At 43.9% G+C, this 13,874-nt stretch overlaps 1 protein-coding gene across 2 annotated transcripts in view; it reads left to right on the top strand.

The window, feature by feature from the left end:
* The window catches only part of LOC308346086 (neuroendocrine protein 7B2), a 51,886-nt gene that overhangs the window by 23,541 nt on the left and 14,471 nt on the right, over positions 1–13,874 (top strand). For both annotated transcript variants that reach the window (XM_080808688.1, XM_080808689.1), the window contains exon 3: positions 12,469–12,618. In XM_080808688.1, coding sequence (XP_080664814.1) covers positions 12,469–12,618 — 150 coding nt within the window. The remainder of the gene's footprint in view (positions 1–12,468; positions 12,619–13,874) is intronic.

The following is a 13,874-nucleotide window of genomic DNA, read 5'->3' as shown; positions in this document are numbered from 1 at the left end:
CCCTGACTCAACTCAAGTCCCCTCATCTTAATCTACAGAGGAGTAGATGGAACTGCTGTATGAAAGAATTGCATCCCTGAGCTACGTGCCCAGCCCAGGCCAGAACCTCGGAAAGGAGATTCTTGACAGCAAGCAGCTCACAGAAGGGGGCTCTGGGCTGGCCCAGAGCTGGCCCAGCTCCGCCACCTCCCACCTCTGTCCCATCCGGCAAGGGCCCGGCTCAGTCTCTGCCACGCCCTACGCACACCTTCTCTGCCATGGGTTCCCAGTGTCGTGCTTCCCAGTAAAGCCCAGGCTGGCTGAGAACATCCAGCCCCCGATGAAACCATCGAAGAGCTGTGAGTCTGGGGCTGGGACTACTCCCGCTGTCACGTGGCTTGGTGTTGATGTCATCTATCAGCCCTCCCAGGCTCCTGCAGACCTCCCTCGTCCTTTCCCCGTGTGTCAGAAGCTAGCTCCTTGTGTACCCCATTGCTGATTATAAACCTTCTGGCCGTTTACTTGGCTCTGGTCTGGCCACCCATGTTCTACCCGCATTGATTTCTGCCTGCCTGCGGGGACCGACCCTACACTGCCCTTTCTCTTTACCCAAGAACCTGTGCTGTCCCCTTGTCTCTTGAGCTGCTACACCAGGGGACCTAGGACTCCTGTGAGGGAAGTCACTGCTTTAAGTTACAGTGATTACCCCAGAAATTATCTAAGCTGCAGATGTCTTACACAGGAGCAGAGGACCATGTTAGTTAGTACTCATTACCGTGTCGGTGGAAAGCCTTCCCCAGAGGAATGGCACATGGACTCGGCTCATCTTCTAGAACAGAGATGTGGGGCTCTTGCTCTGCACAAAGGACGTTATCAGTAAGTGGAGTGTCAGAAAGGAAGATGAACTTGGGAGATTTCAATAGCTGGAGACAGTAGGACTCTAGACAGGACCAGGTCCTGAAGGGCCCAGGTGTATATCTTGACTTTTTAATGTTTTTTTAATTGTTTTTTTACCTGGTTTTTTAAATGGTTTTCTCCATGTCTTCATCCTACCACAGTTTTGTTTAAATGTCACATTATTTTTTTCAACAATAAGTGATACCTCAACTCAAGCTCTACTCCGACTCCCAGTTAAGTCATATAATTGCAGCAAGAATCATAGAATAAAGGTTTTAAAGGACCCCCAATGGGCCTTAACCTCAGTACAAAAAACATACTTGGCTTCCATACAAATTGTCAGATAGAGACCTCACTTCAGGCAGCAAATAAAGTTACATGAAGGGATTAAAAGTGCTGCTGCAAATTACCTATTAAAGTGGCTTTTTAAAAAACCTGCAAAATTCACAGCTATCCTCCAAGCGCCTCATTTTCAAATTAATGTATTTTGTTCTAATTTGGGGTTTTGTGTGACTGCGTCGGGGAGGGGTGGGGCTTGTGGTGGCTGTAGGAGAATTAGTTAAATTTGCAGAATAAAATTTGAACTTTTGCAAATGAGCAAACAGCCAAAACAAACACCGCTTTGGAAAAAAATACACATTTTCTTCTTTTGAAAAGCAAGCAATGCCTAAGCAAAATACCTTAAAAGTGAACTAAAAAGCTTTTCTAAAATAAACAACTCTGCTTGTGATCCTAAATTGGGACCATATGTAGATGTGAAAACCACAGACGCAGCGGTCCGCCTCCGAGTTTCTGCCTGCACTGTTTGCGTGCCTCCGAGTAGATGATGATAATGTTGCCTTTGGTCCCAAAGGAGCCCGAGTTTTTTAGATCCTTGTATTGGGGAGGTGGGGGTGGCGGGTGAAGCAGAAGAAGAAAGAAAAGGAACGAAAACAAATGCCTTTCAAGACAGAGTATCCGAACGATGCATTATATTTTGCTTATCTGCCGGCAGTTTCAACTCAGTCCAGATCTCTCCTGCACCTTTAGGGTCGTGCCAACGACGGGGCTCGTGGAGGATGCCGGCTGCGTGGGGACGTCCCTGTGGGGGACCAGGCTGGCACTCAGAGCTTTTGGATGGCTCTTGCAAACTGCCTGGACCAGCCCCCTTGCCCTGGGGCAGATCAATGAATAAGCCAGTTCAGCAGAGATAGAATCATTTCTTTGTTTTTCTCAATTACCAAATGCTGTGTGCTTTGGGGTCACTTGTCATGGGTTTAGGGAATGTGGCTATTGCAACATAAGTCCTCACCATTCTAAACAGCTTCGGCCAAGCTCCGTTACCACGGAGGAGAGTTGAGGCCCTAACACCCATCTCTAATGGTAAATGATTCTACATTCATCATCTCCTTCTGGGACACATAGTTCTCTGTCCCCATTGTGCTCGTAGTCTCCCTCCACAAACCAGCATTTCCATTGGATGGATATGTGTTTATGTGTTTTGCCCCCTTGACTAGATGACAAATCCTTCAGATTATGTCACCTGGGCAAGAATGGAGGATGCCTGCCCTGAAAAAACCGAGTAGGATGAGTCCAAGTATTAACTTATTTAGTATTAAGTGGTGTAAGGAGGTACTGCTGTTAAGAAAAAGTTCCAGAGTTTTGAGCCCCTGTTACTTGCTGCCCCAAATACAGGGCTGTGATCATCAGAGTGAAGAATACATAGGATTGTTAATTTGGGCTCTGTTAATTGTGCTGTTAGGAAATACTGATTGGATAATAAAAGGAGCAAATATTTATTTAGCATGCATACTACATGTTACTAGACCGCGAACTAAGTATTTTGCATATAATCTCTTATTTGTTCCCTCTCTGCACTGCTACCTCCCCCTGTGAGCATACTATCCCCAAATTCAGAAAAAGGAAATAGGGGCGCATGGGTGGCTCAGTGGATTAAAGTCTCTGCCTTCAGCTCAGGTCATGATCCCAGGGTCCTGGGATCGAGCCCCACATCGGGCTCTCTGCTCAGCAGGGAGCCTGCTTTCCCCCCTCTCTATGCCTCCCTCTTGCCTATTTGTGATCTCTGTCTGTCAAAAAAATAAATAAAAGCTTAAAAAAAAAAGAAAGAAAGAAAAAGGAAATTGACATCAAGAGAGATTGGGATGTTCTCAGAAGTGTGGCAGAAAGTGGACTTGAACCCAGGATCTTTTTTTTTTTTAAGATTTTATTTATTTATTTGACAGACAGAGATCACAAGTAGGCAGAGAGGCAGGCAGAGAGAGAGGGAGAAGCAGGCTCCCTGCTGAGCAGAGAGCCTGATGTGGGGCTCGATCCCAGGACCCCGGGATCACAACCTGAGCCGAAGGCAGAGGCTTTAGCCTACTGAGCCACCCAGGTGCCCCAGACTTGAACCCACGATCTTAACAACAGGGAGCCATAAAAGGTTCCCTGTATAAAAGATGCTCTCTTTTCTTTGGGTCCTCAGTAAATGGAAATTAGTTGCTTTTTAATAATATGTTTGAATTTTAGGACTCTTTATTTCTTACCAGGAATCTAGGCAAAAATGCCTCCTATATAGTTAATTTGGAGGATGGACATGTATAGAAATGACTATTTTTTTCTTCTTTTTAGCTCATTTAAATTATTTGACCTGAAGGAAGCAGAAACATGAATATCGAACATCGAACATTTTAAGATCCCACCCTTACATTGTCCATTTTTTTTCAGGTGTTCCCCCCAATCCCCTTAATAAGGGCTAAATTGTGTGTCTTTGTTCTCCGAACTCTGTCTTTGCTCCCGTGCAGACAGTAGTGTGTAGCCAGACTCCCCGAGTGCTGTGCTAAGGAGAAATCCAAGGTGTGGCTTGTACAGGAGGGGACAGATTCATCCTCCCATCTTGGGGAAATTGTAGTACTTTGTGTAACAGCGTATGTGTTTACCTCCGGTGGGGTGTTGGGGAGGGAGACAAAATTGTGGGGCAGCCAGAGCTTCTTCAGTTTGTCCCTCAGGATTTCCTGGGATGCAGGCTCCTCTTCGTCCCCTCGTGGTTACACTGGAACTGCGCACTGTCCGTGTCCCGCTGGTCCCCTTCTGTGCCTGCTCAGAGGCCTCTGAGGCCCAGGGCCCTGCCTCCTCTGTTCCAGTTTACTTGCCCTCCTCTGGCTCCGCTGTGGCTCAAGAGTGTGAGGGGCAAACCAGAGCAGGGCAGCGTCCTTCGGAGTCGCCTCCCCGATGCCTCGGGGTCCCAGGCTAGGAACGCAGGAGAAGCCGGGGGCGCCTTTATAAACGATGCACGGGGACGTGCAGGAAGAACGAAGGCCCAGACCGCAGGGTATTTTTAGCGTGGGCTGTTTGTGGTGACCTAAGTGAAAACTGCTGGCTCCTCTCCCTTCAGCTGAATGGCTGGTATTCAGGAGAGTGTGCCCACTCCCTGCCAGACTCTGCTCACGGAGCTGCCTTTTTACGAGGTGGCTGACTGGCTCCTTGGCACCAGGCTGCCCGGCCACAATTCTCCCTTATTGCCCGCTGCCCAGTCATGTGGCCCCACGGGCAGCCCCGGCGGGGCGCTGCGGGCTTTGGGGGTCTGGGGGAGACTGCTGGCTGCGAGCTTATCAGAGTGTTACCCAATCGTGAGGCAGAGTCCGCAGGGCCAGGGCTGGGTCTGGAGGCTTTAACTCTCTGGCATGAGGCTGGCACGCAGATGCCACGGAGCCACAGTGGCAGGGACCACGGCCGCTCCCCACTCCAGAGTCGTTCTGCTGAGGCCCAGCCGTGGTGGGGGGAAGCTGACCCTCCTGGTCACAGACAGCTTGAGGCCTCAGAGGGAGCTGGACAATAAGAGAGGCTCCCATTATTCTGACAGGTCATTCTACCAATGACAGTTCTGGAGCTAGAGCTGATCTTGGGAAGATGAAGCCCCCCCCCCTGACAAAGGGAATGGATGGGCTGGATAGAGCGTTTTGGGGGTCCCCCTGGTGCCACTGTGGAATGGGAACAGGGCTGGGGTCCCAGTCTCCAGATAGTACTAACCTGCTGAGTGATTTCAGGCAAGTAACAACCTCCGAGGACTCCCTTTCTCACTTAGGAGTAGTCATGCTTGTCTTACTGACCTCATGAAACATTTTTAATGAGGATATAAAAGCGCTTTGAAACTATTGAAACAGTCATAGTACAAAAAGGCGACAGTGGTGCCGGACCTCATTTATCTTCTTCATTTCTGGCCAAGCTTGACTTTTACCAAAACTGTCCCACCAGTCCCAGCCAGAAGGGACTCTTGTATTAGATGGTGTTAGGTCTTCGGGCTCTGTGAAGGACATCACCTGTATGTGAGAACTTACCTTCAAAATGGAAGTATTTACTTCGAATTCTCACAGAATTTGTTTGAATGGGAAAAGGTGCAGTGGGATCCTTTCCTTGTGAAATGTGAGCACGTGCCTCCATAATTAGAGTAAAACCTTAAATGAAAAGATGTCAATGGTAGCCACAGCTCCTTTATCTGAAACCTCAAGTGAATTTTAGAAAGCCTCTCAATGGCTACCCTGGACATTACAAATCCATGAACCAAGATCATTACCCCAAGGCATCTCTCAGAGATAATTTAACTTTTTTTATACTTAATTTGAGTAAGTTTGGCTCTGTCATTTATTAACCTCTTGCTACTGAAGGTGTGGTGTGTGGACTGACAGCATCACCATTCCCTGGGAGCTTGTTAAAAATAGAGTCTTAGACCCCACCCCTCATCTATTAATCAGAACCTGCATTTTGACAGGATCTTCGTGTGATTTATGTGTGCAGTACAGCAAATTGGAGGAGGGGATTTGCAAGGTTGAGGCCCACTCTTTATTTATGTATGTAAGTACTTCATTATGAAAAGGACCTGGGATGACTCAGATTAACAACTGACAAGGAGGGAGAAGACGAAGAACTATAAAAGCCATTGTAGCTAGGACTGTGTCATAGGGTGATGTCACCGTGTGCACTTCCCCACAGTGAGAACACACTGCTGGAACACTATGTAGTCATTGATACCACCAGTAATAGTCCCAAATTCGCAAGAGGAGGGACAGTAGTATTCCCAATCTGCTATTCAAAGTCTTTACCTAAAATTCATCATGAAAATTTTCCTTTAAAATGGTTAAATAAATGAATCTTGATGTTAAAGGGGATGCTTCAGGGATGTGCATACTATATGGAAAACCACATTCTCCAGGAAAGAGATATGTGAAATGTCATTATAGTTTAATTACATTAAATTATAATACTCGATTCATTCGTTTTCTTTTCTTTTTTTTTAAGTGCACTACATATAAGAGAGTCAAATGACATCAAGACAAGGCGTGATACCAGAGGTTTACTCTACTATATAACTAAACAACCAAACAACTCAGCTGATACCACAAAATCCCCATGACTGAAGCCAAGCAAAATTTTTTGGGTCAATAGGTAATTTTCACTTATTAGATACTGCTAACTGGTCTTCAAAATCACTAAGAGAGTTTTAAGTTAACCAGAAAAGCTAGTGCCCTTTCCCAGGTGAATGAGTATTGGAGGTACAGGCCCAGCTGGTGGCCCTTAGGAGTCTTGCTGGGAGCCGCCATGTTGAGACTGCCCAAGCCCATGGGTGGCAAAGTGAGAATGAGGTTGAGCAGATAGCCAAATGAAATAACAGATTTACCGATTTAAAAAGGACATGCAGAGGAGGGAGAAGCCAAGCACAGGTCGGGGGTGGGAATACAAAAAAGAGCTGAACGCTGTTAGAGAAATCCCCCAAGACATGGGAAAGTGCCTCAACAGATTGTTATGGAGGGTTTCAGTACAGAGCCAAGAGCTCTGGCCTGGACCGGACAAACCTCAGTCTTCTTCCCCTCCTTCCCCACCCCTTGCTTCCATTGCCTCTGAACACTACCACCGACTGACACTTCACTGCCGTAACAGTGCGAAGAAAACCCACCTGTGGCCTAGAGCTTGAGCATAAACAGCTGCGCGGTACCAACTGTATTAAAGAAAGCCAAGTTTATATAAGCAAAACTGAGCCTAAAACCTATTTGGCCAGAATTGAATATTTTCTCTTTATTCTAGAGACATTTGTGGAGAGGTAGGGCTGTGAGGGAAACAGATAAATAAAGCATCATCACAGGATAGAATTAATTAATTGCCTGAAATAATCTTAAAGCTGCAGTGAAAGATTCTGTCTTTACCAAAGGCATTATTTTCCCTACTCAGGGGGCCTCTATGCTTTGGAGACCTCACGGGCTTTGACTCATCTTCCCCTTGTGCACTCTTTGAAATCTCTCTTCTTTCTACTCACGTCATGACTACCCCAACCCCAGTCCTCCTTGCTCCACCCCTGAGTTTCAGCAGTAGCCTTAGAGCGGGACTTCTTCAACTTCTTCCAGTCTGTCTTTGTACAGCAGTCTTTAGAAGGACACTTGGATACAGTGGCTCTGGACTAGGGGGGCATTGGAGTTTTCTGATATGCCTCCTTTTTTTTTTTTTTTAAGATTTTATTTATTTATTTGACAGAGAGATCACAGTAGGCAGAGAGGCAGGCAGAGAGAGAGGGGGAAACAGGCTCCCTGCTGAGCAGAGAGCCCGATGCTGCAGGGCTCGATCCCAGGACCCTGAGATCATGCTTGAGCTGAAAGCAGAGGCTTAACCCACTGAGCCACCCAGGCGCCCCTCTGATATGCATCCTTAAGTGGGAACAAGGGCTTTGAATTGTTATGAAATTAACATTCTGTGTAACATGCAATTATTACATTGCTCTCCTGCCCAGAAAGTTTGGTTGCCATTTATTATTATGTTAATTCATACTTGTCTGCTTACCACTGGCCTTCTCCCCTTTTCCTAGCTCCCCCCTTCCCCAACAGTGCTCCTCACAGATACTCAAACATTCCTTACTTACACCTACCTCTGCGCTCTCACTTGTGGTTCTTCCTTTGTCACCTGTAATGATGGATCCTGTCTTTGATGAGTCCAACTCAAGGGTCATCTCTTTCACGGATGTTTTCTGGGAAAGCTCTCTGTTTCCTGAATTTTTTATATCATTTACAGTCTGTACCATAATGAATTATGTCAGGGAATTTATTTTATCATATACCACTGGCTTATTGTGTTAGCCTTGAAGAACCATCTAGAATGAAGAACCATTAGAGAGCAGGAGCCATGTCTTTTGCATTTGTTTTCTGCAGCACCTAACATAATCACTGGTATGTTGCTTCCTGCAGGAAGTCCTCCGTGTCATACATCTGGGTTAGATGTTTCTTCCCTCATGTCTGTGACATCTTGCTGTATCCCGGTTACATTAGAAGTGCATTCCAGCTCTGCATTGCTAGTGTGTTCTTCTCCATGCATCTTTTGTAGACTGTAAACCCGGAAACCCCCATTTACCTGGTTTTAGCTCTTAGTCCAGGTCTTGATATGTAGTATGTGCTTCAGACATATTTTTTAAAAAGTGTTTGATTAATGATTTTAAAATCTGTGTTTGGTTGAGACTGAGACCCCCTAGAACAAAGAGCATCCATAACATCGTAACATTTTGGCTGAGTTGGTTTTAAGTGGGATAAATTGAACATAATCTAAACATAATCTAAACATAATCTAATGAACCCGATAACTAGCATTTGGTTGCATACTCAAGTATATCATTTCCTAATTATTTCCTGTATGTGTTTTCTTGTCTATAAAATTCAAGCTCCTGGAGAGCGAAGGATAGCATTTGTTATTTCCATGTATCTCCCGCAGCTCCTACCTCGATGTTTCTCAATTTGAGGTCATCAAATGTAGTTTTTAAAAGAGCCTGTGTTATAAGGTATCAGATGGTATGAAACATCTGCTCCCCTTAACAAGTGTTACATTCATTTTAATGGCACTGGTGCACAGAGGTAAATAGAGCCTTGGCAGGCCCTCCATAAAGGAAACTGTGTTTGCTTCCTTCATTAATTACTAATGGAGCATTAAGAAGACGTGCATTCTCCGGTAAGCCAAGTTGGATAATTCCTGGCACTTAAGGCTAGGGTGCTTTCAAAAGTTGAGACATGTATTGACACACCAGAGAGCGGAGAGCATGCCCTTTAGCAAACACAGTGGTGATGGCATTGCCAAGATTGTACAAAGTTTCAAATGTATCAATACCAAGGGCGCTGATCTGTCTGTTTCACCTTTCCACCCTCTTGGGTTAGTGTGGGATAAGAAATAGGAATCCCTCCAGTGTCTCTGAAGGCAGGCACCACAGGAGGAATTGAAAAAGCCATCAGAAAGATACAGAAAGTTGCAAATAAAAGGATGATTAAAAATTTACCAAGCAAAACAACAGAATGAGGAGTGGTGGTGCTAATGGAAGAAATATGATTTGTCAGTTTTCATTTTTACCCAGTAGCCATCAATAGCACAATTGAAATGAGGAATTTATACTCTCGAATATGGGAATTCTCATAGCATCAAAATGCTAAAGCAAAAACAGTGAGGAATAAGAGGTTGAGAGACTTATTGGTAGCAATAGATTTTAACACACAACCATCAAATTAGGATAGGATTAAACCATCAGATTGTGTTAGATTATGACAGATATAAAATTATACTTTATTTTAAATATTCACATGGATATTTTCCAAAAATAATATCTTTTTAATGCAGAAATTTTGCAGGCTACTCACTCCCATTACAAAGCAATGAAATATAACAAAAGTAAACGAAACAACCCAGCCACTTGATGATGTCTATGTTTTGGGAGCTAGAGGAGTTTGAAATTGAAGGAACTACAATTACCCTTTTAAGGATCAACTTTAATCTGGTGTAATAAATTAAGACAGACTCATACAAAGTTACTTCAAAGACAACGTGATTCCCAGGACACTAAGATCTAACCATGATCCTACTGAATACATTAATATTTCCAAAGAAAAAAAATGTGTCACTCTAAGAGGGAACTGGTTTAGTCAAAAAAGCAAAAAAAGCAGGTTCGGAGCAATAACCTTGACACAACTCATCCAGGGAGAAGGGTGCCTCATCCAGCTGGACTTAGATAATATAGTTTATTGGCAAGACTGTCCTGTGGAGGTGGGCGTGTGGCTATTATACAAGACGAGTGCTCTAACCCCTGAGCTATGGAGACTTCTCCTGAGAGTGTGGCTATCATAGCCTGATGTTGACTCTAAATTCATGCACACCAACCAAGGCATCTTCTGATTTTGATTTGGCCCTTCATGTATAAGATGCACATTGTGCATTAAGAGAGCTATATCCCAATACAATTATTAGATAGGAATTCATTCCAAGAGTTTGCTGTGATGCTGGTAGAGTAAGATTCCTGAATAGGAAGGACAGGATTACTTAACTAATGCTGGTGGAATAATTGGTTAATTATTTTACATGCACCAAAAAAACCACTAAAATATCCAAATGTTGGTAGTACTCCTAAAACGTCAACAATTTTGTAAATTTAGAAAGACAAAAAGAAATCACAAAGGGGAATAACAAGAGCACATAGGACTACATAAATGTTAAAAACTTATGTTTGCAAAATATTGCTGTAACAACAGGAATTCCAAGTCAGAGGAAATGGGAATGTGGTTGCAGGAGATGTAATAGCCAGAGTTTTGTTATCTTTACTGTGTAAAGTGTTCATGCCAATGGATAAGGGAAACATTCAAATTCCAAAAGTATAAACAGACAACTTGCATAAAGAAATTAAAGCTAGTACAGGGCACCTCGGTGGCTCAGTCCTTTAAGTGTCTACCTTTGGCTCAGGTCATGATCCTAGGGTCCTGGGATCAAGCCCTACATCAAGCTCCCTGCACAGCAGAGAGCCTGCTTCTCCCTGTCGCTCTCCCTCTGTGCTTTCCCTCTCTCTCTCTTTCAAATAAATAAATAAAATCTTTTAAAAAAAGAAATTAAAGTTAATAAATAAACACATGGAAATATATTTGACTAAGTTGACATTAAAATCAAAGACATTAAAAATAAGACCATAATTTTTCTAGACATTAAAAATAAGACAATAATTTTTCTGAACACCTTTTAAATTAGCAAGGAAAACATAAAAATGATTTTTATAAAACCCAGTGCTGGGGGCACCTGGGTGGCTCAGTCATTAAGCATCTGTCTTCAGCTCAGGTCATGATCCCAGGGTCCTGGGATCAAGCCCCACATTGGGCTCCCTGCCTGGTGGGAAGCCGGCTTCTCCCTCTCCCACTCCCCCTGCTTGTGTTCCCTCTTTTGCTGTGTCTCTCTCTGTCAAATAAAAATAAAAATAAAAACTAATGCCTCATTAAAAAAAAAAAACAGTGGTGGTAGAGATGTTATAAAAATGGTATTCTCATATTTTGGTGACCTTGTTTTATAAAATGGTACCTCCTTTTCCAGGTTGGAAATATAATATAAAGACCCATAAAAATATTTATGGCCTTTGACCCAGTAATTTGACTTCGGGGAATCTATCCTGAGAAATATTAATCCAAAACATGGAAAAAATTAAATTCCAAAGAATAAATTGGGAAACACTAAATGTCCCACAATAGGGGGATGATTAATGTGTTGTGGTACAGCCACTGGCTAGAAAAACAACACAGCCATTTATGACTATGTGAGGAGAGACCGTGAAGCCACATGGGGAGATGCTGGTACTTAATATTAAATAAAAGTGAATAAACACTTTAGTATAAAAAGATATGCAGAGGGGCACCTGGGTGGCTCAGTGGGTTAAGCCTCTACTTTCGGCTCAGGTCGTGATCTCAGGGTCCTGGAATCGGGCCCCACATCTTGCTCTCTGCTCAGCGGGGAGCCTGCTTCCCCCTCTCTCTCTGCCTGCCTCTCTGCCTACTTGTGATCTCTGTCTGTCAAATAAATAAATACAATCTTAAAAAAAAATGTAGAGGAGAAAGGATTGAAGTAAATATACCGAATTTTAAGTGGTTGTTCTAGAATTGTAAGAAGACAGTGATTTATGTCCTTTCTTCCTTCCTTCCTTCCTTCCTTCCTTTTAAAGATCTTACGTATTTATCTGACAGAGAGAGACAGGCAGAGGAAAGGGAGAAGCAGGTTCCCTGCCAAGCACAATGTGGAGCTCGATTCCAGGACCCTGGGACCATGACCTGAGCTGAAGCAGATGCTTAACTGACTGAGCCACACACGTGCCTCTTTTCTTTTCTTTTCTTTTCTTTTCTTTTCTTTTCTTTTCTGTTCTTTTCTTTCTTTCTTTCTTTCTTTTTCTTTCTTTTTTTTTTTTTTGTTTTTGTTTTTCAGCCTATTTTCATAAGTGACTGCAGTTGCCTCCCTGTCTCTTCTCCTACCCTGCCCCCCAGGTGCCACTTGAGTTCTAGCTGGTCCCAGAAGCCCTCCCCATCCTATCAGCCAAATGAAACTCTCCCTTCACCACGCTCCCAAGATGCTGTATTAACGTTTCTACTCGGGCATGTATCTAATGTGCCTTGTGCAGAAATGGTGCGTGTGGGGCATGAGTCTATCTCCACAACTAAAGTTTTAAACCCTAAAGGGCAGAAACTATTCAATTTCTTATTCTCTTTCCACAGTATAGATCACAGTGCTTTGCCTGGGTACATATTATTTGAAGTGAATTTCACTGCACTCAAGTGAACGACTCTGATTCCCTGGCAGGTGGAGCTCATGAAGGTCTTCAGCACTTGGGTCCCTTTGGCAACATACCAAACATTGTGGCAGAGTTGACTGGTGACAACATTCCTAAGGACTTCAGTGAAGATCAAGGTTACCCGGACCCTCCAAATCCCTGTCCTATTGGAAAAACAGGTAATGGCCATGCCCTAGGGTTCTCAAGGAAGGTGGTCTTCGGGAGGAAATTAAAAATTCTAACATCCACTACAAATACTCTTAGAAATAGTATTTCTATTCCAATGACCCCTCCCCCCATGTATTTGTAGGTAGATTGGGAAGGGAAATTTTTCTAGAACCCTCAGTGCTTTCTGGCGGTTAGATACACCTACGTAAGACTCCCTTGCCAAAGTTTTAACTTCGGTCTCTCTCCCTCTTTAGGAATTGATGCTTTTTTCTGCACTTACTACTCTTTTAGTAAAAATGGAGAGAGATTTCCTTCTTTTTGCCTTTTCTGTAATACAGCTGCTGCCCACATTGAGTGTCCTTGGAACTTACCAGTTTATGGATTATCCATGTCCATCATTTTCCTTACTGCCTTTGACAATTGACATTTTAACCATGTCATTAACAGCATCTATCCTGAAATATTTCTTTGGGGTCGGGGGGTGGCATGAGAGACAGTGGGTCCAGGAAGATGATAAGTTGGTTAAGGAAGAAGCTTTTCTTTGCTTCTTGCGTCTCCCTCCCACTTTCCTACTCTGTGATGCCAGAGAGAATGAATGGTGAGTGGACTCCCCTTACATGGGCCTTCGAGCAGTTAACCTTGGTGGTTAAGAGTAGTGGCTCTAAACCCATTCTACCTGAATTCAAACCCCAAGTCAAGATATGTGACCTTGAACAAGCTAATCGACTGATTTACACACCAGTTTCCTCATTGGCAAAATGGGTGTTGTGGGAATTAAATGAAATGATCCACGTTAAGCACTCAGCAGAACACCTCGCACAAAGTAAAGACTCATTAAATGGCATCCCGATTAGAATTAATTTTACAGCTAGTGAATAATGCATTGTTCCCATTAGGCTTGTGTTAACTTCCAGCACCAGAATAGTTTTTTCCCCCAAGCCTACAATAACAATAGTTGGTACTTACTATCCCTACTTTGCATATATGGAAACTGAAGCTTAGAGCATAGCTTGTCCAAGCTTACCTACTTAGCAAGTAGCTGAGCTGAGACTCAAACCCAGGTCTCCCTGATTCAGGACTGTGTGCTCAACCACCATGGCAGTGTTCTGCTCCGAAAACTATGACAGTATTGGCCCCTCAGATGTTCTTAAACACAACGCAGGCTTTCTCTGAAAGAGGCTTTCCCTGAAAGATACTCGTCCTCTCACGTAGGGTAGGCACCTGTGCTCTATGGGGCACAGAGCCTGTGGGGCAGCCAGACTGGCTG

Source organism: Martes martes, assembly GCF_963455335.1.
Source record: "Martes martes genome assembly, chromosome: 7".
Classification (NCBI taxonomy): domain Eukaryota; kingdom Metazoa; phylum Chordata; class Mammalia; order Carnivora; family Mustelidae; genus Martes; species Martes martes.
The sequence above is the reverse complement of the archived record's forward strand: the minus strand, read 5'-3'. Positions and strand labels throughout refer to the sequence as shown.